The 27,601-nt window shown below is 46.7% G+C and overlaps 1 protein-coding gene across 2 annotated transcripts in view; it reads right to left on the bottom strand.

Annotated features, from left to right (window-relative positions):
- The window catches only part of slc25a26 (solute carrier family 25 member 26), a 69,926-nt gene extending 43,002 nt beyond the window's left edge, over positions 1-26,924 (bottom strand). For both annotated transcript variants that reach the window (XM_039009063.1, XM_039009070.1), the window contains exons 1-5: positions 26,755-26,924; positions 24,979-25,135; positions 22,318-22,436; positions 13,233-13,337; positions 13,056-13,103 (exon numbers count right to left, since the gene is read on the bottom strand). In XM_039009063.1, the coding sequence (XP_038864991.1) occupies positions 13,056-13,103; positions 13,233-13,337; positions 22,318-22,436; positions 24,979-25,135; positions 26,755-26,787 (462 nt within the window). In that variant the 5' untranslated portion in view covers positions 26,788-26,924. The remainder of the gene's footprint in view (positions 1-13,055; positions 13,104-13,232; positions 13,338-22,317; positions 22,437-24,978; positions 25,136-26,754) is intronic.
- Between the last annotated feature and the right edge of the window lie 677 nt (positions 26,925-27,601).

The raw sequence follows: 27,601 nt of genomic DNA, 5'->3' as shown, positions 1-27,601 counted from the left end.
TCCTACAGGCTAGCCAGGCTACTGGGATCCTACAGGCTAGCCAGGCTACTGGGATCCTACAGGCTAGCCAGGCTACTGGGATCCTACAGGGCCAGGCTACTGGGGTCCTACAGGGCCAGGCTACTGGGGTCCTACAGGGCCAGGCTGCTGGGGTCCTACAGGGCCAGGCTGCTGGGGTCCTACAGGGCCAGGCTACTGGGGTCCTACAGGGCCAGGCTGCTGGGGGTCCTACAGGGCCAGGCTGCTGGGGTCCTACAGGGCCAGGCTACTGGGGTCCTACAGGGCCAGGCTACTGGGGTCCTACAGGGCCAGGCTGCTAGGGTCCTACAGGGCCAGGCTACTGGGGTCCTACAGGGCCAGGCTACTGGGGTCCTACAGGGCCAGGCTGCTAGGGTCCTACAGGGCCAGGCTGCTGGGGTCCTACAGGGCCAGGCTGCTGGGGTCCTACAGGGCCAGGCTACTGGGGTCCTACAGGGCCAGGCTACTGGGGTCCTACAGGGCCAGGCTGCTGGGGTCCTACAGGGCCAGGCTGCTGGGGTCCTACAGGGCCAGGCTGCTGGGGTCCTACAGGGCCAGGCTGCTGGGGTCCTACAGGGCCAGGCTGCTGGGGTCCTACAGGGCCAGACTGCTGGGGTCCTACAGGGCCAGGCTACTGGGGTCCTACAGGGCCAGGGCTCTCAGCCTGCAGCAGATGCCATCATCTGGCCAACGTCCCAGCACTATAGCCTCCAGGGAACAACTAGGCTACACATCCATGCTTCAGAAATACAGGAGCTTACTTACAGAAAATAATTTCTACAAATATTCTAGATTTGGTTATTCATTTTCAAATCCACAGAAGACATCACCATTTAAAAGTGACCAGGCTAGAACACACTGTTAATTAATATGACTTTCAATTCAACACCTGAATTGGCTGAAATTGAATTAGATGGCCATGTGATGTAAGGGATGAGAGCAAGCCGGGTGGAGAGAGAGGAGAGGGATCCAGCTAAGCAGTTTCCCCTCCTGAAATAGTGGTTGCGCTGTTAAACGAGTGTGAGGTTAACCTCTAATTACAGGGTGCTCCCTCCCGACATCTCTACAGTGATACAGAGATTTATCCTCCGCCTCGCTCTTCCATCCCCCCGTTCTCAGGTGAAACAGCACTGGCATTGTGGACATGGATTATTCAGTTCTTCGCCTCTATGTCTGTATTGCTTCTATTGCTTTCTTTCTTTCTTGACCCCCCCCCCCTCACCCCAATCTCTCCTACCCTCTCCCCTTCTCAATCCCCCCAATCTCTCCTACCCTCTCATGACCACCCCTCTCAACCCCTCCAGCCTCTCCCCTTCTCTTGACCCCCCTCCAGTCCCCCCCTCTCCTTCTCTTAACCCCCTCCAGTCTCCCCCTCCTCTTGACCCCCCTCCATCTCCCCCTCCTTCTCTTGACCCCCCTCCAGTCTCTCCCCCCTCTATCCTTCTCTTGACGCCCCTCCAGTCTCTCCCCCCTTTTCTTTTGACCCCCTCCAGTCTCTCCCCCTCTCTCCTTCTCTTGACCCCCCTCCACCCTCTCTTGACCCCATCCAGTCTCTCCTCTTCTCTTGACCTCCTCCAGTCTCTCCCCCCTCTCTCCTTTTTTGACCCCCTCCAGTCTCTCCCCCCTCTCTCCTTCTCTTGACCCCCCTCCACCCTCTCTCCTTCTCTTGACCCCATCCAGTCTCTCCCCTTCTCTTGACCCCCTCCAGTCTTTCCCCCCTCTCTCCTTCTCTTGACACCCCTCCAGTCTCTCCATCCCTCTTTTATTTTGACCCCCTCCAGACTCTCCCCCTCTCTCCTTCTCTTAACCCCCTCCAGTCTCTCCCCTTCTCTTCACCTCCCTCCAGTCTTTCCCCCTCTCTCCTTTTTTGACCCCCTCCAGTCTCTCCCCCCTCTCTCCTTCTCTTGACCCCCCTCCACCCTCTCTCCTTCTCTTGACCCCATCCAGTCTCTCCCCTTCTCTTGACCCCCTCCAGTCTCTCCCCCCTCTCTCCTTTTTTGACCCCCCCAGTCTTTCCCCCCTCTCTCCTTCTCTTGACACCCCTCCAGTCTCTCCATCCCTCTTTTATTTTGACCCCCTCCAGTCTCTCCCCCCTCTCTCCTTCTCCTGAACCCCCTCCACTCTCCCGCTCTCTTTCTCTTGACCCCCCTCCACTCACCCCCTCTCTTTCTCTTGACCCCCCTCCACCCTCTCTCCTTCTCTTGACCCCATCCAGTCTCTCCCCTTCTCTTCACCTCCCTCCAGTCTTTCCCCCCTCTCTCCTTTTTTGACCCCCTCCATTCTCTCCCCCCTCTCTCCTTCTCTTGACCCCCCTCCACCCTCTCTCCTTCTCTTGACCCCATCCAGTCTCTCCCCTTCTCTTGACCCCCCCCCAGTCTTTCCCCCCTCTCTCCTTCTCTTGACACCCCTCCAGTCTCTCCATCCCTCTTTTATTTTGACCCCCTCCAGTCTCTCCCCTTCTCTTAACCCCCTCCAGTCTCTCCCCCCTCTCTCCTTTTTTGACCCCCCCCCAGTCTTTCCCCCCTCTCTCCTTCTCTTGACACCCCTCCAGTCTCTCCATCCCTCTTTTATTTTGACCCCCTCCAGTCTCTCCCCCCTCTCTCCTTCTCCTGAACCCCCTCCACTCTCCCGCTCTCTTTCTCTTGACCCCCCTCCACTCACCCCCTCTCTTTCTCTTGACCCCCCTCCACCCTCTCTCCTTCTCTTGACCCCATCCAGTCTCTCCCCTTCTCTTGACCCCCTCCAGTCTCTCCCCCCTCTCTCCTTTTTTGACCCCCCCAGTCTTTCCCCCCTCTCTCCTTCTCTTGACACCCCTCCAGTCTCTCCATCCCTCTTTTATTTTGACCCCCTCCAGTCTCTCCCCCCTCTCTCCTTCTCCTGAACCCCCTCCACTCTCCCGCTCTCTTTCTCTTGACCCCCCTCCACTCACCCCCTCTCTTTCTCTTGACCCCCCTCCACCCTCTCTCCTTCTCTTGACCCCATCCAGTCTCTCCCCTTCTCTTCACCTCCCTCCAGTCTTTCCCCCCTCTCTCCTTTTTTGACCCCCTCCATTCTCTCCCCCCTCTCTCCTTCTCTTGACCCCCCTCCACCCTCTCTCCTTCTCTTGACCCCATCCAGTCTCTCCCCTTCTCTTGACCCCCCCCAGTCTTTCCCCCCTCTCTCCTTCTCTTGACACCCCTCCAGTCTCTCCATCCCTCTTTTATTTTGACCCCCTCCAGTCTCTCCCCTTCTCTTAACCCCCTCCAGTCTCTCCCCCCTCTCTCCTTTTTTGACCCCCCCCAGTCTTTCCCCCCTCTCTCCTTCTCTTGACACCCCTCCAGTCTCTCCATCCCTCTTTTATTTTGACCCCCTCCAGTCTCTCCCCCCTCTCTCCTTCTCCTGAACCCCCTCCACTCTCCCGCTCTCTTTCTCTTGACCCCCCTCCACTCACCCCCTCTCTTTCTCTTGACCCCCCTCCACCCTCTCTCCTTCTCTTGACCCCATCCAGTCTCTCCCCCTCTTGACCCCCCCTCCCCACTCTGTGATTCTGAATTCCTCGCCAGGCATGCAGTCCTTATTGGAAACACATGAGGCCCGGATCGTTTTCTGCTCGGATTGAGGCAAACATGGAGAAAATTGTGGGAAGAGAGCATAGTCCCCAGACCTGGAGACATATACCCTCATTACCGATCGCAAATGGCAGCCATGTTGGTCACAACCACACCACTGACCATGACACCAAAACTCTGCTCACAGTACAGTTGACGCTAAGGGAAACCAGTAAAAACAACAACACAACGCTGTCAAACGTAACAATCTCCTAGCCCTGGATAATAGATATACAGCTGTAATAACCCTGTCAGGGTGTTATTGGTTGTGAATCCATGCTTCCTGTGTACACGTGTGTCTGCTACAGACCTGGCCTGGCTCTGGTGCACACTGACATCAGGCAAAGGTGTCCCTGCTGCTTCTCTGATAGGTCAGAGGCCTGGGAAATAATCAGAAACGGGTGAAAAGCTGTAATCACTTCACTGTGTTCTGGTCACTTTGGTTTGTGTTTAATACCCATCAGAGTGGGTAGTAAGACATACTAGCATAGGGCAGGGCTCCTGCGCGGCGCAGTGGTCTAAGGCAGTGGTTTAACTTCTCTGGGATATGTGGGACGCTAGCCTCAACAACAGCCAGTGAAATTGCAGGGCGCCAAATTCAAAACAGAAATCTCATAATTTAAATTCCTCAAACATACAAGTATTATACACCATTTTAAAGATAAACTTCTCGTTAATCCAGCCACAGTGTCTGATTTCAAAAAGGCTTTACGGCGAAAGCACACGTTGCGATTATGTTAGGTCAGCGCCAAGTCACAGAAAAACATAAAGCCATTTTCCAAAGAAGGAGAGGTGTCACAAAACTCAGAAATAGCGTTAAAATTAATTACTAACCTTTGATGATCTTCATCGGAATGCACTCCCAGGAATCCCAGTTCCACAATAAATGTTTGTTTTGTTTGATAAAGTCCATAATTTATGTCCAAATACCTCCTTTTTGTTCACGCGTTTAGCCCAGTAATCCAAATGCTCAATGTGCGATCACTTAGTTCAGACGAAAAGTCAAAAAAGTTATATTACAGTTCATAGAAACTTGTCAAACGATGTATAGAATCAATCTTTAGGATGTTTTTATCATAAATCTTCAATAATGTTTCAACCGGACAATTCCTTTGTCTTTAGAAATGAAAAGGAACGCAGCTAACTCTCACGGGCGCATGCCTGACTGAGCTCATGGCATTCTGCCAGACCCCTGACTCAAACAGCAATATGACCCCATAGACACTGTATATTCGATAGGCAATGACTTGAAAAACTACAAACCTCAGATTTCCCACTTCCTGGTTGGATTTTTTCTCAGGTTTATGCCTGCCATAAGAGTTCTGTTATACTCACAGACATCATTCAAACAGTTTTTAGAAACTTCAGAGTGTTTTCTATCCAAATCTACTAATTATATGCATATTCTAGCTTCTGGGCCTGAGTAGCAGGCAGTTTACTCTGGGCACCTTATTCATCCAAGCTACTCAATACTGCCCCCCAGTCCCAAATAAGTTTAAGGCACTGCATCGCAGTGCTAGCTGTGCCACTAGAGATTATGGGTTCGACTCCAGGCTCTGTCGCAGCCGGCCGCGACCGGGAGACCCATGGGGTGGCGCACAATTGGCCCAGCGTCGTCCAGGTTAGGGGAGGGTTTGGCAGGCAGGGATGTCCTTGTCCCATCGCGCACTAGTGACTCCTGTGGTGGGCTGGGCGTAGTGCACGCTGACACGGTCGCCAGGTGTACGGTGTTTCCTCTGACACATTGGTGCGGCTGGCTTCCGGTTTAAGTGGGCATTGTGTCAAGAAGCAGTGCGGCTTGGCTGGGTTGTGTTTCGGAGGACGCACGGCTCTCAACCTTTGCCTCTCCCAAGTCCGTACGGAAGTTGCAGCGATGAGACTAACTACCATGAAATTGGGGAGACAACATGGTGTAAAATAATAAAGAAATACTAGCATAGGGGCAATTCCACGGTAACAGAGTGATGCTGAGACTCAGATTTTTCACGTAATAATGTATGCCAAACAAATACCAATGATGGCAAAGTTAAACAAACCACACAACTCTTTTTGTACACATTTTCTTGAAGATCATTGCAGATCATTCTGTTACCAAACTCTGCATCTGCACCATTGTTCAAGAAATGAGTTTTTGCAAACTGTTCACTAGAATTAGTTAAAAGTAGTCCTTGTGCATACAGTTGTATAGTTTGTTTAACTTCGCAATCATTGGTTTTAGTTTGAACCAGCCCGGGACTGCAAAATGAATCACTTCCCTGAGCACTGTGGTTGTACTGAGGAATTCTTTGCAGCATACAGATACACACAACACCATGATATACTGTGTAGGATGCCTGGGTCCAGTAGCTCAACCTCCTATGGATCATCATGCTCCTCTCCTCATCCAGCTGAACACAGCCGTGTCCTGTCCCCCAGCCAAGGATAAGACCCTGGGACCTGTACGTGGGGTGTCTGTCTGTCTCCATCCTGCCTGTGTACTCATCCAGAGTCCACCTCCTCATCCAAGTCCATTAGTCATCAGTACCTCTGCTTGTTGTTCTAGCGGAGGCCACCAGGCTTGTTCTCAGATATACACCAGGAGCTGTCGAGGAGCACCTGCCAAACTGCATCCCACTGGGAGTGTGTATGAGGGGAGTGTGTGCATACGTGTGTGTGTGTGAGGGAGAGACCCTCGTTCATAGTCCTGACAAACACATCAACCAGAGAGAGCTTACTGACAAAAAGAGGGGAGAGCCAGCATAAACATATATCATAAACTTCAATCTCCAACCACAGCAAAACAAGGCCAGTAATGTCCAATGTGAGGGTTCTGACAGAGACAGACACAGTAAGCTAGTCTCTACAACGTCCTGTCGACTGAACGGCAGGGCATGTGTCTATAACATTATGTGTGTGGGGGACTTCATGTTCATGACACAGAAAACCATCAAACATTTCAGCACAGACTTCAGTCTGTTAAATGAGTTTGGGATGGCCTTGCACATAGCCTATGTGTAGGCTACTACAACAAGCTAAACCAATGACATGTGTAATAATAGTTGAGTCACTCAAAGCGGAGTTCAGAATATGAGTAAGTCAGTGAGGGACACGGGTTTGCAAATTCCATCATTGTAACTTTGGAATTCCATTCTATGTTTTATCCAATGATGTCTCTGATCTCATTCTATTGGCCTAATGCTATAGGGACACTGTCAGGTGTGGTTTCTGATGCTCTTTCAACATGGAAAGCTTAATGTCTACTGCCTCAACAAATACCTCAGTACACATGGTTTGTGGAGTATAAACGGGGGGTGCTAATCAAGGTGGTGCCGGTGAGTTAGATCAGGCTAACTGCTCCAGCGGGGGGTGGATTATCAGACGGAGCTGGTCCCAGCAGGATAGGGGTTCTAAGGGAAACGAGGAGGCTGTAGTGTGAAGGTTGGTTCCTCCCTGCCTGGTAGGAACAGCATGCAACAGCTGTGTCTCCTCTCCCTCAGCCTGTCTGCACAGCCAATACCAGCTCCAACTATGTGCTGACACCAGATAGCTCACCCCCCACACACACCTTATTTTTATATTCTCCCTCCCTCTCTCTCTGTCCCCCACACATACACCACACAGACCTCTACACACACAGACAGGTCAGGCCAAACACACAAAGGTCAACAGGGCCCATTATATCCGCCAGGCCTCCCTGCTACTCATTGATCCCATTATGTAAACAGAGCAATGCACGAGCAGATGTGAATCAATAGGATTCCATCTTCAAAACAACACCCAGTTACATTTACCCACACTGACATGTGTACCAGTCTCATCTCCCTTTTTTTGGGGGGGGGGGGGGGGGGGGGGGGTTGTTGTTTGAGGATTATTTTGGACTGTAGATATTGATGTTATAGAGGGGAACCCTGGACTAGATATACAGTCCAACCCAGTATTAAACAACAGATTGTGCCCACGTTAGAGAGAGGGAGAGAGGAAGCCTACATTCCCTCACACATGCAGAGTAAATCTTCCATATTGTCTTTCCCTTTCTCCATCTGTAACAGCGAGTCAGATGAGGGTGTTTAAGTGAGAATGTCAGAGAAGCCGGTGTTTGGAGGATATATTGGCACAGGTGTTGTTATACCAGAGAAAAAGTTGTGCCAATATATCCTCCAAACACCGGCTTCGAGGGTATTATAGCTTTTATACAAAGGGTTACCAACATATTCAAATAATGATTTTGATGAATGTATTCCTACTATTTAATTCTTCCACGAGATATAGTCCAGACACAAATCTAGGGTTGCTACTTGCTACACAAGCCGGCAGGTCATTCATTCTATCTGTTAGGTTGCCAGAGACGCGACCCAGTCATTAAGTCTTTTTGTTCTATATCTTTGTTCTAGATCCAGGCGTTCGTTCTAAATGTTCCGTTGCCGTTCTTATCCCTAGCTTGCTAGTTAGCCAATAACGGCTAACTTAGAGTCAAACAGTGCAGTCAGAATAACAGCAAAGTGGCTGCATTTGTGTTTGCTTAAGCTGTTTTCTAGTGACATTTATTTGGATACATCCATAACAATGAGCTAATGATGCGAGATTTCGCCTGGCATAGAACATTTGCTCTCTCGCTAGGACACTGATCAGAGGAGCTAGCCAACTACACAGCTAACACAATCACTTCAAACTGAAACTGGAAAGACAGCAAACTAGGTGCATTTAGATTCATTTGACCTGTTTTCTATTGAAATGTCATCCCGGAGTCGCATCTCCACTGTTGACGTTGAGACTGGTGTTTTGCGGGTACTATTTAATGAAGCTGCCAGTTCAGGACTTGTGAGGCGTCTGTTTCTCAAACTAGACACTCTAATGTATTTGTCCTCTTGCTCAGTCGTGCACCGGGGCCTCCCACTCATTTTTCTATTCTGGTTAGAGCCAGTTTGCTCTGTTCTGTGAAGGGAGTAATACACAGCGTTGTACTAGATCTTCAGTTTCTTGGCTATTTCTCGCATGGAATAGCCTTCATTTCTCAGAACAAGAATAGACTGACGAGTTTCAGAAAAAAAGTTTTGTTTCTGGCAGTTTTGAGCCTGTAAATGAACCCACAAATGCTGATGGTCCAGATACTCAACTAGTCTAAAGAAAGCCAGTTTTATTGCTTCTTTAATCAGAACAACAGTTTTCAGCTGTGCTAACATAATTGCAAAGGGTTTTCTAATGATCAATTAGCCTTTTAAAATGATAAACTTGGATTAGCTAACACAACGTGTCATTGGAACACAGGAGTGACGGTTGCTGATAATGGGCCACTGTCCACATATGTAGATATTCCTTTTTTTTTTTCTCTCTTTTTTTTTTTAAAAATCAGCCGTTTCCAGCTACAATAGTCATTTACAACATTAACAATGTCTACACTGTATTTCTGATCAATTTGATGTTATATTAAATGGACTTTTTTTTGTTGCTTTTCTTTCAAAAACAAGGACATTTCTAAGTCACTCCAAACTTTTTAACGGTAGTGTATATCCATAAACATTTGTCTGATTCATGATTTTGACTGGCTGAAAAAAGCTGTCTGCCTGTCTGTCTGCCTCGTCCTGACCCCAGACACGTTCATTACTCTGGGACAGCTGGAGATCAAATTTCAATATATATAAATTGCCTGGCTGGGCTGATGAGACAGTGGATTGTGCAGTGAGATAAAAGAGTAAATAGGCATTTTAACATCATATCTGGTGGTAACTTGTGGAATATAAACCGTCTGGAACGGTTTATTTTGCCCCTTTTGCCCTGAAAACAGACTCAATTCGTTGGGACACGGACTCTACAAGGTGGCGAAAGCGTTCCACAGGGCTGCTGGCCCATGTTGACTCCAATGCTGCCCACAGTTGTGTCAAGTTGGCTGGATGTCCTTTGGGTGGTGGACCATTCTTGATACACACAGGAAACTGTTGATAATGGAAAACCCAGCAGCGTTGCAGTTCTAGACACAAACTGGTGCGCCTGGCACCTAATACCATACCCTGTTCAAAGGCACTTAAATCTTTTGTCTTGCACATTCACCCTCTGAATGGCACACATATACAATGCCTGTCTCAATTGTCTCAAGGCTTAACAATCCTTTAACCTGTCTCCTCCCCTTCATCTACACTGCTTGAAGTGGATTAAACAAGTGACATCAACAAAAGATCACAGCTTTCACCTGATTCACCTGCTCAGTCTGTCATGGAAAGAGCAGATGTTCATAATGTTTTATATACTCAGTGTATAACACCATTATTGCATCAGAACACACACATGTTCCACTGTGACTGAGGCCGAGAAGGAAGGTAAACAATAGAGCAATTAAAACAACTGGGGTTAGACCTGGGCCACAGGGGCCAAAGGCCCTCATGTCAACAGTGTTTGAGGGAGAAAAGGAGAGAGGGCTTGAGTGAGAGGGAAAGGAGAACAGAGGAGTTCATTTATATAGTCAAAGTTGCCCTTTTACCTGTGCAGATAAAGTGTATTTACTTTGGTGACAATTTATAGTTACATATGACTGCTTTAAGAGAAAGATATGCCCCAAGGGAGAGCAACTCATTCTGGAGCCCAGGAGAGCAGGATAGAGAGGAGTAATGCGTTTGGTAAGACTGGTCTCTCTCCCTGAGCTGGATGCCAGCTCCTGTCTGCTGAGGCAGAGAGAGAGTGAGCGAGCGAGAGAGAGAGAGACAGACAGATAGACAGACAGACAGACAGAGACTGCAGGTTGTCTTTCAGTTCAGTGCTCCAGACGGCTGTTCCAGCCCTGTGTTATTGGGAGGAGGACCGGGGACACATAAATCATCACGCTTTTGTTCCTGTCAGACAGATGAACGGAAGACAGGTCGCTCACTCGTTCTCGCTCTCTGTCACTCTCTCTCTCCTACAGCAACTCCCTGGGGGACAAGAGTTGGGTGAGAGAGAGGGAGAGAAAGAGGGGGAAGAGAGAGACAGAGAGGCAAAGACAGAGAGAGAGAAAGAGAGAGCAATAGGAGTATTGAGCTGTGCTTGAGAGTTAGAGAGGATAACGCAGCTCCATCATTTCACCTTGTCAGAGCAATGACTGTCTGCTTCACTTACACAGCCCTCCTCAATGCAAACTAGCAAATGACTAAATTACTAGCGAATAACATAATTGAAGCTCATTAATGAAAAAGTAATTGAAGCAGTCTAGCTCAACTCAAAGATAAATTCTTATGTTATGCCAGAGTATAATGGCACTCAAACATGTTCACTACTGTCATGCAGAAAAAAGCCTATCAATTTCATCAGGGTGATTGGTGCTCATAAATGTCATAACGCCAGTTTGGAGAGGAGAGGAAGGCAAGGGCTCTCAGAACATAGGATTAGGGGCGCCAGGTAGCCTAGTGGTGGGCCAGTAACCGAAAGGTTGCTGGATCGAATCCCTGCGCTGACAAGGTAAAAATCTGTCATTCTTCCCCTGAACAAGGCAGTTAACCCACTGTTCCCCGGTAGGCCGTCATTGTAAATAAGAATTTGTTCTTAACTGACTTGCTTAGTTAAATAAAGGCTAAATATAAATAATACGATTCTGAGTGGAATAATCTTCTTCTGCCCTCTAGTGGTGAACAGGAACAGTACTCTGAACAGGTGGTGAGGCGAGAGAACGTACCATAAACCACCCAAACTGGGAACATGCCAAAGTACATTAACAAAAGACCTAAGCAAGGCCTTAATTAAATGTTGAGCATTTACATAATACTAATGGTGGTGATTTACTGGGATTTACAATGATTGAAATGGACAACAAATGCAACTAACAGCCTAGTGCATAGGAATCCAAACAAATGATTCCCCAGAACCTGTATTTGGATTTAAGTACTTTCTTTTGGCACAGATAAAGCGAAATCACTTTGCTTGCATTTCTACATTTCTCATTTAGGCATAGGGCCCTCAAATTCAACTTTGGACCTCGAAGCCAGTTCCACCTCATTTTTTCATTGTTCCTCTCTAATCAGGGACTGATTTAGACATGGGACACCAGGTGTGTGCAATTAATTATCAGGTAGAAAAGAAAACCAACAGGCTCCGGACCTCGTAGGGTCAGAGTTGAGGACCCCTGGCCTTGGGTATTTCCTACTGTCTGAAACTTAAATCCTACCTCAGCTTAACAAAGAGCAAATATTTCATTTAGAAAACGATAGATCTGAAGATATAAATACATTAAGAGATTGATGTGCTACCTAACATTATCATGTCAGCTGTGAATTAGTCCTGCACCACTCCCTACTGCTCATACCCCTCGTCCTGGCCACAGCCATACTCCCTCCGGCCTCCTGCAGTCACCTGAGAGATCTCTGCCATCAGAAATCACTTCTGAAGGATCCTTAATGAATATACATCACGGAGAGGACCTCAATTAGGTGACCGTACTGGGGGAGCGCTGCTCGGGATAAACAAAGTTATCTTGACAGGGTCGCCGAGCAGGATGAGATAGCGGATAGCCGGATGAGAAAATGAATTACCATCCTGCCACACGTCAAAGCCAATCACGAGGAGGATCCTGCGCACTCCTCTGCCTCTCTCCCCGCCGTTTCATCTGGCCCTTAGTATGCACACAGGCCGGGTGCCAGGCTCCAAATGTATTCATTTATTCACAGCCCCTTGGAGAAATCACAGAGCCTTGTTGTCCTTTTTTTCCTCACTGTCCAGATGGAATTTGCGTGAATAACATCGGTTTAGTGAGGCAGAAAATAAGTACAGGCTAGCACAGCGGTAGGGGACAGTACCCAAAAAAGAGAGGGGAGAACAACTGTCACCCTCACATACTAGTTTTCTTCCCCCCTCTCGTGGTTTCTCTCTCATTCTAATGAAAATTAGAAAGAAGAAAAAAGCCTGTGGGGTGCAGCGTTCCTGAATCCATCCCACATGACCATGCTCTGCAGGTGCAACTAACCAGCAGATAATGAATCAAAGAGTGGGAGGTGCTCCACTACAAAGGTGAGCCGTCATGAAGAGGACTGGTTCAATGTTCAATCTCTCCTTTTTTTACTCCTTGTTTTGTTTTGCATTTATAACATCTCTAATTACTTTAATTAATCAAGATATTCCATTAGAGGGAACCGGTCTCGGTTAAGTAATTGTGCAAAATGAAACAGAGAAAAACCCAATAGTTGAGTGATTCCATCCACTCCTCTCTGCCCAGCGGGATTTAGAAGGCTTTCAGAGGACTAATGGGAGAAAATACAACCGTCTTTCACACAGTTATCATGAATTAATCAATTCTGAATAGTCTCAGTCTACAAGTACACTACCTGACATGTTACCGTGGTACAGGCTGCACACACACACACACACAAACACACAAGCATTTGAGGGACAAAAAACTACCTAGAGTCCATGAAGCTGCCAATGATGTTTGATAGAGACTAATGCAATGAGAAAGCTTTGATGTACTTTTGGCAGAGTCAGTGTAGAAGGTAGGTGTGTGTGGGATACCAGGCCTACCTCTCTGAGTACCGTACTCTTGTAGCCCCTGTACAAGCCTCTGACACCCTGCACAAGGACAAGATAGGTGTTAGGGAACACACACCACACAGTCTGGATACACACACATACATGAAACATTTGGAGAGAATGGAAAAACAAATATTGTAGTATTGATGGGTCATGGTGTCGGCCTACCTCCTCTCTGAGAGTGGCCAGCAGCACCTGGTAGGTGTTGGAGGACAGCGAGGCCTGAGTCCTCTGTTTCACCACCTCAGTAGGCACCCTGATCAGACATGCCACCTAGGGGAGGAAAACAGGACATTACAACACCCAGAACAGATATCACACACACACACACACACACACACACACACACACACACACACACACACACACACACACACACACACACAAAGTGCTTTGAAAGGCTGGTAATGGCTCACATTAACACCATTATCCCAGAAACCCTAGACCCACTCCAATTTGCATACCGTTCAAACAGATCCACAGATGATGCAATCTCTATTGCACTCCACACTGCCCTTTCCCACCTGGACAAAAGGAACATCTACGTGAGAATGCTATTCATTGACTACAGCTCAGCGTTCAACACCATAGTGCCCTCGAAGCTCATCACAAAGCTAAGGACCCTGGGACTAAACACCGTCCTCTTCAACTGGATCCTGGACTTCCTGACGGGCCGCCCCCAGTTGGTAAGTGTAGGTAACAACACATCTGCCATGCTGATCCTCAACACGGGGCCCCTCAGGGGAGCGTGCTCAGTCCCCTCCTGTACTCCCTGTTCACCCACGACTGCATGGCCAACACCATCATTAAGTTTGCAGATGACACAACAGTGGTAGGCCTGATCATCGACAACGACAAGGCAGCCTATAGGGAGGAGGTCAGAGACCTGGCCGGGTGGTGCCAGTATAACAACCTATCCCTCAACGTAATCAAGACAAAAGGAGATGATTGTGGACTACAGGAAAAGGAGGACCGAGCACACCCCCATTCTCATCGAAGGGGCTGTAGTGTAGCAGGTTGAGAGCTTCAAGTTCCTTGGTGTCCACATCAACAACAAACTAGAATGGTCCAAACACACCAAGCCAGTCGTGAAGAGGGCACGACAAAACCCATTTCTCCTCAGGAGACTAAAAAGATTTGGCATGGGTCCTGAGATCCTCAAAACGTTCTACAGCTGCACCATCGAGAGTATCCTGACTGGTTGCATCCCTGCCTGGTATGGCAACTGCTCAGCCTCCGACCGCAAGGCACTACAGAGGGTAGTGTGTACGGCCCAGTACATCACTGGGGTCAAGCTGCCTGCCATCCAGGACCTCCACACCAGGCGGTGTCAGAGGAAGGCCCTAAAAATTGTCAAAGACCCTAGCCACCCCAATCATAGACTGTTCTCTCTGCTACCGCATGGCAAGCGGTAGCGGAGCGCCAAACCTAGGACCAAAAGGCTTCTCAACAGCTTTTACCCCCAAGCCATAAGACTCCTGAACAGGTAATCAAATGGCTACCCAGACTATTTGCATTGTGTGCCCTCCCAACCGCAAACCCCTCTTTTACACTGCTGCAACTCTCTGTTTATCATCTATGCATAGTCACTTTAACTATACATTCATGTACATATTACCTCAATTAGCCCGACTAACCGGTGCCCCCGCACATTGGCTCTGTACCGGTACCCCCTGTATATAGCCACACTACTGTTATTTTCACTGTTTTAAATTTTTATTTCTTTAGTTATCTATTGTTTACCTAAAACCTATTTTTTACTTAAATATTGCACTGTTGGTTAGGGCTTGTAAGCATTTCACTGTAAGGTCTATACCTGTTGTAGTCGGCGCACGTGACAAATAAACTTTGATTTGTGTAAAGAACATTAAAACTCAAGTGAAACAGTAAAACTGATAAGGAAACAGATGAGAAATAGTTGCTATCTATTATCCTGTACTGTATGTAGTCTGTTTGCTTTAGATAAAGAGAAAACTGTAAGCTGCCAGACGCCACAGGTGCCAAGCAGGAAATGACCTAGCAATTATACTGCGAGTAGACTACCTGGTCTTTGTGTTAGTGTAGGCCTAGTGCTTCTGTAAGCCAATTTATGCCCCAGCACTGGCCTGTGTGACTGAAAATTCAACCCTTAATCACATTGACACCTGAGCAGCAGGTAAAAAGGTCACCGTCACCGCCTCATTGCCCATCTGTGTCCTACTCTGCAAAACACACATAGCCCTCCGCCCCATCATCCTTCCTACCTCACGAATACAAATTCCTACACAGCCCCCATGTCAACAGAAATATGGAGTGCAAACAATTCGTCAAGATAATTAATATTTATGACTGCTGCCTCCTGCTCCCTTAAAGCTAGGCTGCTCCGCTTGAAATACCGTGGAGCACCAGTAACGGGAAGCAATCTCCCAGACCGAGGGAGGTGAGGAGCCCCCCGCACCGCACCAGACTCCCTCCGGCACGAGATGGCTATCGTTACTGTTGCAGCGGCAAATCTCACTCCGCAAAGGAGAGTATGACACTGAGGTGATAGTGGCACCATGGTGATTACTGGTATGCTGGTTTGGCCATCCTAAGCTCTCAGCCCGGTCAGCCCCCTCTGGTCTAGGGAAGGGTCTAGCCAGGATTCAGCCCAGCTGCTAGGGCATCTCTCTACATTCCCCTCTTCCACCCCCACTGTACCCCTCTGCCAGAGCAGGTCATTACATGTAATGTATGTATTGACTGCACATGGGGGATGGAACGTAGAGAGAGGGTGACCACTGGTGATTGAGAGATGGAGAATTCAGTTTGTCTGGGAACAGCCAGTAATTTTACAGTTCAAGTGGAATGAATAGAAAGTGACCAGTAGCTGACAACTTGTCTCAGATGATTTTCAAGGTCACCCAAGTACAGGAGACCAGCATGTGTTGAATGTGGGTATCATATCACTCCAACAGGCCCTGGAGTACTGACTGTTTCCACTTCATCTGAGGTTAGAATGACATGGCTTCTGACTTTGAAATGTTCTGTCAAACAAGAAACAAACCAACAAACCCTTGCTCCAAAACCCACATAGCAAAGGTGTCTAATTGTGAGCGTAGCCTTTCTCTACAGTATTCAAAGGACCGTTTTCTCCCTCCAAAGCATGGTGCAAGAGTACCCCCCAGTGGTGAGACAGAGCACTAGCTGCCGTCTGTCCGCTATACAACCTGACAGGATCCATTTCTAAGATCTAATTTACTCTTCCTTTGGCTGAGTTAATATTTATCATACATTGTATATCATGTTTCCCCACCTAATTTGCCAAAGGATCAGAATGATGCTGCTAAGTGGACAGAAAAGTGGCTATGACAAGTAATTGCTGACAATTGTATTGTGGGCTGGTAGTGGTGGAGGGCGCTCTTTCACATCAGCTCACGGCAGGCTGCGGAATGAGACAGAGATTATACCAAATAAATTAGGGACATTGTTTATTTGGGAGTAATTGAGGACTGCTATGGGGAGTGAGTGTACATCCCCTGAACAGATCATTTCAGAGGAGGGTTTTAGGAGCATGTGTGTGAAAGCACTATCTGAGATCAGACCCATGAGTGATGGGCAGGGTGGAGGCAGATTTAGGTGTACCCCACTGGGTTGTCTGGGACTGGGTTGTTATCTCACATTTAGAGGGAGGGGTGTGGGCGTGACAGACGTGTCCCCCTCCCCACCCCCCATATCCCACAGACTGGCCTGGTAGGCTAAATGTATGATAAATCCACTGCCAGCGTCTATCACATTCCCTACGCAATTCATCTTTATTTACAAGCAATTTGGAGTGTGTGGCGTTAATTAGAGGTAGCGTGTGATCTGAGCCTGTGTTTCCTCCGGCTTGCCTCCCTGCCTGGCTGCTGCTGTAAATCCTAATGACGACGGCTTTAAAATTCCACGACGCCACCAAACAACAACCGACGAGCCCACACTCAATCACTGGGGAAACGCTGTGGAAGGAACAGGGGAAATTAACGAAGGCTCACCGCACCAATCAGCATGCAGGCAAATCAATCCAGGGCTTGAGTCGTTTCCTCCCTTCATCCCTCCCTCCCTCATTCCCTCCTACCGGCTCATGGCTAGTTAATCCCCTGCCTACAATCCTGCTCCTGTGGCCAGTCTGGACGACAGACAAAGAGAGCCACAGGTAGAAGAACAGAGGGCTTAGAGACAATAGACATAAGACAACTGATTCATTTGTCATTCAAAGTTTTTGGCAATGCCACTTTTAAAAGAACCCTCTGTCTCACTAACATAGAAAGAACTGGCATTAAAGCAACAGGGTGGAATCCACACATATGGAGCAGCCTCAGGCGTGAGCAGAGAGAGACATGCTCAATGTGATGTGGGATGAAATAACTCAAACAGATAGAATAACTAAACATTTTGCAGCAGTGGGGAGCTTGCAGTAAACACAGACCAACACAGTGACCAATTTGACCAGTGAAAGACGTAGTTCAGCAGTTCATAGAGGGCAGCTTATCTTTTTCCACAATCTCACTTTAGCCAAACACACATTTCAGTCTAACTTTCATAAGACAATCAATGGCAATCCTCACACACTATCTGTCTCCACTGAAGTTATTTCAGAATCAGGAAGACAACCAAAAGAACATTCCGGGGCATCCCTGATCACCTCAGCAGAATTTCCCACAGGAAGTCAGCATTGTATCAGAACATCCATTCAGACATATCCTCTGGGTAGTAATAACTGCATAAACATCAGCTACGTCTCTTCCTCTGAAATCCTGCTAATCTGTTTTTTAACCTATGAGGAGGCTCCTGGGAGCAGTCCTGCAGAAACACTTAAATGACAGACGGCACTGGGCACTTTCTACACTTGACGACCAACAGACACAGGCTAGATAGTCATATTAGATATGGCTGAGCCAATCTCCCACTGACACCGTGCATTTTCATCAAGCATCCAATTTGGAGCACAACTCAATTTGAGGCGGTGTGAGGAGGGAGAGATGAGGATGATGCACACCCAATAAATCACATACTGCCATCTCTTCTCTTCAGGGAGCCCATGCATGGATTATTCCAGGCTGTGCCAAGTTAAGTAGCTGCCAGTTGCCACCCCGTCCCGCCCCCCTTGTCATGTCACTGTGTTTCCCAGTACATCCTCCAGGAGACAGGGTTTAGAAATGCAAGAAAGCTGCTCCCTCCGCTTGACAAATGAGCTTTCAGGGACTGTGTCAGGCAAATGGGAATGAAGATACATGTGATATAATAGTTGGATAACAACCTGCTAGCCCCTGACAGACACCATCAGTTCCACCATTCCTTATGGGAGGGACAGTCACTAAAACAATGGAGCTGAGGCTTGTCTCCTATTCTCTCTTTCCTTCCTCCTCCTCCACCTCCTCCTCTCTGTCTTTGGTTGTTTCTTTATTTGTTTCCTCTTCTCTTTCTGTTAAAAAGGTTGCAAAAAGTAGACAATAGAGAGTTGTCATCTGCAGCAAACCTGCAAGGTCACCCACGATTCCCCAATGATGATGAAACACGTGAACTAAAGAAAAATCTTCTGTGGTAAATCGTGATTGTCCCTGACAAAACTTGAATCCTGATTGTGTGCCTCTAGTCCAGAATGTTCCAACCTGCACACAGGTGGCATAACACAACTAAATGGAGTCCCCTGAGTTTTGACTAGGACCAAATCACACCTCATTCTGGCGTTTGTGAGGCCATACCTGCAGCCAGCTGCTGACAGAGAATCATCAAGAGAGGGAGGGAGAGAAAGAGAGAGAGAGAGAGAGAGAGAGCAAAAGAGCGAAGTAGAGACAGTGAAAGAGAGAGAGAGAGAGAGAATGGAAGAATCTAACTGGCATCTGTGCTCTGTGCCTGCCTGACAACAGACAGAAGTAAAGGAAGGTTAAGGTAATGTGGAGAAGGGGGGGACATAATGGGATTCTGATGTTTTCATTTGGTGGTGACAAGGTGGGCCTGATCTGTATTCACACAAAGCAAGTTAAGAGAAGTGCAGGAGATGAGCAAAGATGGGGCCTGATGACCTGTCAGAGTGTGTGTGTGTATGTGTGTGTGTGTGTGTGTGTCTGACAAAGCCTGTGGCAAACCTCTCCTGAAGCTCAACTTCTCATCATGTTGGGTATAAGAAGAGAAGTTAAAGAAGAAAATAGGAATTTGAGGCAGCCATAGATCTAAAATAAATTATATATACAAAGATTCATATATACCCTCTGTCATAGGCACAGGGTGACCTGTCAGATTGGATGATTGCAGTAGAGAGTCGCCCTGCTAGAGGCGTCCACATCCCTGAAGACTTGTCATGGACCAACACCACCACTCTTGTTAACAGGGCGCAACAGCGTCTCTAATTCCTAAGGCAGCTGAAGAAATTAGGCAGGCCAACCCTTTTCGAAATACTACTGCTGCACCATCGAGAGCGTCCTGACCGGTTGCATCAAGGCCTGGTACGGGTATTGCTCCGACCACGGCCGCAAGGGACCATGCTCCCACCCATCCAGGATATCTACTCAAAGCTGTTCTCTCCCTTACTGTTGGGCAGACGGTATCAGAGCATAAGGTCTAATACCAACAGGCTCAGAGACAGTTTCTATCTACAAGCCATCAGACTGCTGAACACTTAAACTGGACTGACCACCTGCTCTGATTCTCCGCACCTTAACACACATGCACACATATACATTCATGCTACACACACACACATCACAACTGCTGCTACCAGACTTGAACACTTTAAACTGAAACTTGGAGGTGGAGACAGGAACTCTAAGACAGAGGCTGAAGCTGAGGGCTTTAACTCAGGGATATACAGTGTATTTCATTATCTCCTTAATGATGACTGCACAGGTCACATTACCTCCTCAGTTCTAACTCAACCTCTATCTAGGGCAGAGACAAGGGTACTTTGAAAAAGATACTTTAAGTCTAAGGCAAATTCTATTTTTTGCTTAGAATTTTGTAATTGATACAATGATTATATAGGGATCTGAGATACGCTACAAGACCAAAAGTATGTGGACACCGAACATCTCATTCCAAAATCACACGCATTAATATGGAGTTGGTCCCCCCTTTGCTGCTATAACAGCCTCCACGTTTCTAGGAAGGCTTCCCACTAGATGTTGGAACATTGCTGCAGGGACTTGTTTCCATTCAGCCACAAGAGCATTAGTAAGGTCGGGCACTGATGTTGGGCAAATAAGCCTGGCTCACAGTCGGCGTTCCAATTAATCCCAAAGGTGTTAGATTGGGCTGAGGTTGGGGCTCTGTGCAGGCCATTCAAGATCTTCCACATTGACCTCGACAAACCATTTCTGTATGGACCTCACTTTGTGGTGGGGGCATTGTAATGCTGAAACAGGAAAGGGCCTTCCTCAAACTGTTGCCACAAACTTGGAAGCACAGTTATTGTATACTGTAGCATTAAGATTTACCCTCATGGAACTAAGGGACCTAGCCCGAACCATGAAAAACAGCCCCAGACCATTATTCCTCCTGCACCAAACTTTACAACTGGCACTATGCATTCGAAAAGGTAGTGTTCTCCTGGCATCCGCCAAACTCAGATTCGTCCGTTGGACTGCCAGATGGTGAAGTATGATTCATCACTCCAGAGAACGCGTTTCCACTGCTCCAGAGTCCAATGGCGGCGAGCGGACAGGCGAGCTTTACACCACTCCAACCGACACTTGGCATTGTGCATGGTGATCTTAGGCTTGTGTGCAGCTGCTCGGCCACGGAAACCCATTTCATGAAGCTGACGACGAACAGTTATTGTGCTGACATTGCTTCCAGTGGTAGTTTGGAACCCGGTAGTGAGAGTTGCAACCGAGGACAGACAATTCTTTGTAGCACTTGGCGTTCTCGTTCTGTGAGCTTGTGTACCATACCTCTTCGCGGCTGAGCCATTGTTGCTCCTAGACATTTTCACTTCACAATAACAACACTTACAGTTGCCGGGGCAATTCTAGCAGGGCAAAAATTTGTCGAACTGACTTGTTGTGAAGGTGGCATCCTATGGCGGTGCCATGTTGAAAGTCACTGATCTCTTCAGTAAGGCCATTCTACTGCCAATGTTTGTCTACGGAGATGTTTTTAAATGTAACCTTTATTTAACTAGGCAAGTCAGTTAAGAACAAATTCTTATTTACAATGATGCCTACCCCGGACAACGCTGGGTCAATTGTGCGCCGCCCTATGGGACTCCCAATCACAGCCGGATGTGATACAGCCTAATGACGCCTCTTGCACTGAGATGCAGTGCCTTAAACAGCTACGCCACTAGGGAGCCCATAAATTAGATTAGATTGCAGGGCTGTGTGCTCGATTTTATACACCTGTCAGCAACGGGTGCGGCTGAAATAGCCAAATCCACTAATTTTAAGTATATATAGTGTAATTCAAATAAAAAACATGTCATTTCCATGTGTAACTCCAACTATGCATCATGGGTAGAAGACAGAACGACATTTTGGAACCAGTTGCGTAATCTGGAAGATGTTTTTTGCTTGTCGGTGTCTCTCTGGGCTGCCCTGGGTTAGGCCTTTATGAGTAAGCCGGGAGATTACTCCCTTTGAATCACGTAACGCGTACTCAGAATGCAGCGGGGCACCACCCCTGCTCTGCTCCACGGCTTCCCCTTTTGATGTGCTCAAATCCCCAGTAGCGGGTTAAGGGTTAAAAGCAGCGCTGACCTCACCGCTGACTGAACAAAAAGACAACAGAAAATGCTTACAATGTTTCACAACACAATTGGAAGAGGCATTTCAACAACATGTAAAACTTTAAATGACATCTATCCAAAAGCCATGAATACTAAGAACCAGTACTAGTGGAGGTGGTGGAGATGGAGATGGTGGCCGGAGAAGACAGGAGAAACCCCTCCTCTCATGCCAACGTGAACAGCCAGCCCCAAAGGGACGGATTCCTTGGCAGTGAGCGATTAGGACTGGATCAACAGAGGAAATTGTGCCGCTCCTCACCGCTTTAAAGCCCAAATCCCCAGACAAAATTGAGGGAGTCTGGGGCCTCGCGTGGAAAACAGCTAAGTCAATAGCCAATAATGAGCTCTTATTTACCCAGCTGGTGGCGAAATGCTAAGACGCCCAAGGACCCAGCTGGGCCCGAGGCCGACAGCCAAAACCACATTCTAACCCAGCGCATATTTGTCTGTGAAATTTTCAGGCAATTAAGTAAACAAGCATGCTGCATTTGGACTGTGATGCATGCAAAGAAAGAAAGAAGATGGGAGACATACTACTTCTCCCAGGGAGGCACCAAGCATGTGAGTGACAGGTGCCATGTGTGGGGCTGAGAGGGCTCCGTGGGCTCCGAGGATGGACTTGGTGCTTTCATAAGTGACGAAGAACGCAGCAGCTGAAACCAAGCAGAACCGTCACAGTTTAGGGATCATTAGTCAACCTGCATACAGCAATTAATAACACTGGGTAGAGTGAGAAAATGTGAGGGGTTGGAAGGAGTGTAGAGAGAAAGGGTTGGAGGGAGTGGAGAAGAAGAGTGAGTAGGGGAGAGAGGGTGGGTAGAGAGAGAGATAAAGAGTGGGGGAGAGACAGAGAGTGGGGGAAGGAGGGAGAAAGAGAAAGAAACAGTGGGGGGAGGGAGAGAAAGAGTGACACACCGTTACAACTCTGTATATAGACATAATATGACATTTGAAATGACTTTATTATTTTTGGAACTTCTGTGAGTGAAATGTTAACTGTTCATTTTTATTGTTTATTTCACTTTTGTTTATTATCTACTTCAATTACTTTGGCAATGCCAACATATGTTTCCCATGCCAATAAAGCCCTTGAATTGAATTGGGAGAGTGAGTGTCAGCGTGAGCGAGAGAGAGAAAGAGAGAAAGAGTGGGGAGACTATACAGACACGCCTGGTGCCCAAATTGATGACGTACAGTACCAGCGTGAAAGTGAGCATGAGAGAGAGAGGGGAAGGCGAGAGAGAAAGAGAGATAGAGTGGGGAGACAGAGAGAGAGAGGCTATACAGACACGTCTGGTGCCCAAATTGATGACGTACAGTATCAGTCAAAAGTTTGGACAGACCTACACATTCAAGTTTTTTAAAGTTGTTTTTTTACTATTTTCGAGATTATAGAATAATAGTGAAGACATCAAAACTATGAAATATCACACATGGAATCATGTAGTAACCAAAAAAGTGTTAAACAAATCAAAATATATATTTTTAATTTGAACTTCTTCAAAAGTAGCCACCCTTTGCCTTGATGACAGCTTTGCACACTCTTGGCATTCTCTCAACTAGCTTCATGAGGTAGTCACCTGGAATGCATTTCAATTAACAGGTGTGCCTTGATAAAAGTTCATTTGTGGAAATTCTTTCCTTCTTAATGCGTTTGAGAAAATTAGTTGTGTTGTGACGAGGTAGGGGTGGTATACAGAAGATAGCCCTATTTGGTAAAAGACCAAGTCCATATTATGGCAATAACAGCTCATATAAGCAAAGAGAAACAACACTCCATCATTACTTTAAGATATGAAGGTCAGTCAATACGGAACATTTCAAAAACTTTCTAAGTTTCAAGTGCAGTCGCAAAAACCATCAAGCGCTACGATGAATCTGGCTCTCATGAGAACCGCCACAGGAATGGAAGACCCAGAGTTACCTTGGCTGCAGAGGATACGTTCATTAGAGTTACCAGCCTCAGAAATTGCAACCCAAATAAGTGCTTCACAGAGTTCAAGTACAGACACATCTCAACATCAACTGTTCAGAGGAGACTGAGTCAATCAGGCCTTCATGGTCAAATTGTTGCAAAGAAACCACTACTAAAGGACACCAATAAGAAGAAGAGACTTGCTTGGGCCAAACACGAGCAATGGACATTAGACCAGTGGAAATTTGTCCTTTGGTCTGGAGTCCAAATTGGAAATGTTTGGTTCCAACCGCCGTGTCTTTGTGAGACGCAGAGTAGGTGAACGGATTATCTCTGCATGTGTGGTTCCCACGGTAAAGCATGGAGGAGGTGTGATGGTGCTTTGCTGGTGACACTGTCAGTGATTTATTTAGAATTCAAGGCACACTTAACCAGCATGGCTACCACAGCATTCTGCAGCGATACACCATCCCATCTGGTTTGGGCTTAGTGGGACTATCATTTGTTTTTCAACAGGACAATGACCAAACACACCTCCAGGCTGTGTAAGGGCTATTTGACCAAGAAGGAGAGTGATGGGAGTGCTGCATCAGATGACCTGGCCTCCACAATCACCCTACCTCAACCCAATTGAGATGGTTTGGGATAAGTAGGACTTCAGAGTGAAGGAAAAGCAGCCAACAAATGCTCAGCATATGTGGGAACTCCTTCAAGACTGTTGGAAAAGTATTCCTCATGAAGTTGGTTGAGAGAATGCCAAGAGTGTGCAAAGCTGTCATCAAGGCAAAGGGTGGCTAAATGTTGATTTGTGTAACTTTTTTGGTTACTACATGATTCCATACGTGTTATTTCATAGTTTTCATATCTTCACTATTATTCTACAATGTAGAAAATAGTAAAAAATAAAGAAAAACCTTGAATGAGTAGCTGTGTCCAAACTTTTGACTGGTACTGTACGTCATCAATTTGGGCACCAGAGGTGTCCGTGTAGCCTTTCCCATCTCATTAATACGTTTGTGAGCTGCTCTCATTTTATTATTCAAATTATTTAATCAATCAACAGTTGTGGGCAAACATAGGCTGGTCGTACAAGGAAAAGGCTAACAATAATAAAACATTTGTTTCATGTATTTACTTAATTATTGAAGCGGTTCTTTGAGTAAACATGAATAAACAAGCTAATCAGATGCTCTCCATGTGTAGGTTTTATTATGGTGTGTCAACAGGTAGTCTTTCTGTGGGGTCTTCGTGGTGACAGAGACTAATAATAAGTGACTCACCATTGGGGAAAGAGCCGATGGCAGCAGATGGAACCCCTGCATAGATGCCCCGGAAACCCCCAGCCTTGGTGAAGCCCTGCTGGCTCTGCAGTCTGGTCTTAATGGTGTCCAGGGGGAAGAGGGTGAGGTCCACACACATCCCAGCACAGCCCCCCGCCTAGCATGTAGCGAACAAACACAGTCATCTTCAGGCAACTCAGAAACACTGCATAGTCACCTGCCTAGCAGAGAGAGATGACACACAGAGACAAACATCTGGGAAACTCAACTCACACTCATACAAAAATCCAAATACACGCACACACACCTACATCTACCTACCTCTGAGTGACTTAAGAGATATTCTGACAGCATAGTGATAAGGAATTCAACAAAGAGCCATTATTTTTGCTCCCACACTGAGCCATCACCATAACAAACATGTCCTTGAACAGTTGGATACGTTACGGTCTTTCCCTACTTTTATCCCATTTGGAAATAATTAGGAACGAGACCATTCTGAATGTTTTCCATGATGCTGGTACTAACTCAAATAATTATGGTTGAGCAATAGGCTCACCAGGACATTATCTTTGGGTACTGCCCAAACCCTTTGGTCCAGTGCAACATTTATACCTGTTAAGGAAGTGATTTGGTGGACCACAGTCCAGTGATGAGTTACATTGCCTGACCTGGAAATTTGCATTAGTTTCCCGAGCAAATACCAAGACTTTAGCTCAGCGGGCTAGCATAGTCCTGCGGTCTGCAGACAACCCAGATTCTAACCCAGATGGTCATACAATGCACACATTTAGGAATAAGATCTTAAGGCACTTTATACTAAGTTGCTCTTATAACTGTGTATTAGCACGGTAATTACTCAGTATACAATATTGTGTCAATATGTTGTTACATAGCCTAGTATTTGCTTTGTAATACCATAGTAGCTAATGGAGTGAAGTGGCTGTTGTATGTGTTAGTCATTTTCCCTTCTGAAATAGGTGCACACTTTTTAATCTATATTTAACTAGGCAAGTCAGTTAAGAACATATTCTTATTTACAATGACGACCTACCCCGGCCAAACCCTAACGACGCTGGGACAATTGTGCGCCGCCCTATCAGACTCCCAATCACGGCTGGTGTTGATACAGCCTGATATGAACCATGGTCTGTAGGGACATCTATAGCACTGAGATGCAGTGCCTAGGCCGCGGCGCCACTCGGGAGCCCTTAAACTTTGCATTGGTGCAAAGGAAATAAGGCTCTAAAAGTTTAGCAATGTTGACTATGGGAATGGGTGAGACAGATTAAAGGTCCTTATCAAACTATGCTGCGTTTACCTTTCTGTTTTCCTTATCAAACTCACCCATGATAACCACTGACAATCTTTGCCATAATATAGCAAGCACTGTAAGCACACTTGCAGAATGACACACAACATTGCATAAAATAACACACTTGAAAAGGTCATGTGGTGTTGTAGCTGAGAATTTTCAGCTACCTAATGGTGTTGCCAATGCTTCCTAATCCATTCCTCACCTTCCAAATGAGGGTGACAGTTCATTGTGAGCCAAACCTTTGCTATCAGCGGTGCTGAAGACTAGTGACAGTTAACGTTAGCAAGCAACATTATCGTGAGCACTTGTTTAGGCAATAATGCAAAATCGTTTTGGCTGTTAAATTTGTCGAAATACAGACAAATTGCTTGCTTGCAAGTTAGCTTAATTAATATTGCAGGCAAAATAAGAAGACGAGCAGTGTGGTATTACATGATGGAGGAAATTAAAGACATTACCACTAGCGAAGCAGTGAATTCTCTTTTTTCCATGTTAGCTGTTCAAAGTCTTCTATTGTCAGCTTTCACGTCGCCGTTCTGAGAATGAATTACTACTATGGGGCATGTTTGACACTTCACTGCAGTCAACATTTGCTTATCAAGGACGCTGCCATCTTTGTTTAATGTATTTCCGCATGACGTCCTATGAGCAACGTGCGGATCACGAGAAATCTCTTCTTCGGTGGGTTTATCGGCGGCTGGCATCCAACGTCATGGTGCATTACCGCCACCTGCTGTACTGGAGTGTGGCCCTGAGACACGGAGAAACTACTGTAAATCCTATATGCCAGACCCGTTTCTCTTAAAAAATATAACAAAAATATATGACTGTATCTAATGATGTTCTACTCAATATGCTCTTTAAATTCAATACATGTATCCCCTTCTCCCTCATACTGGATCCAGTGGAGGCTGCTGAGAGGACGATGACTCATAATAATGTCTGTAATAGAGTGAATGGAATGGTATCAAACACATGGTTTTCATGTGTTTAATACCATTCCATTCACTCAATTATACTCCATTCCAGCCATTATTTTGAGCTGTCCTCCCATCAGCAGCCTCCACTGACTGGATCTCAGTCTTTCTCTTTCCCTCACTGCCCACACTGTATCAATACATGCTCCACTGTCTCTGTTTCCTGGCAGTAATCACACCTTCCTGTTGGATGCTTTCCTATCACATTTAATGTCTTAATCAACTGGCTGTGTCCCACCCAGCCTCGTAAAGATGTCCTCTTCTCTTCTGTCTCTTCCTGCCGTCCTCCCCTCCCCAACTTTCCTCTGTACTTGGAATACATGCCAGC

Source organism: Salvelinus namaycush, chromosome 2 (assembly GCF_016432855.1).
Source record: "Salvelinus namaycush isolate Seneca chromosome 2, SaNama_1.0, whole genome shotgun sequence".
Lineage (NCBI taxonomy): Eukaryota > Metazoa > Chordata > Actinopteri > Salmoniformes > Salmonidae > Salvelinus > Salvelinus namaycush.
Note: the sequence above shows the minus strand (reverse complement) of the source record. Positions and strands in the feature narration are given on the sequence as shown.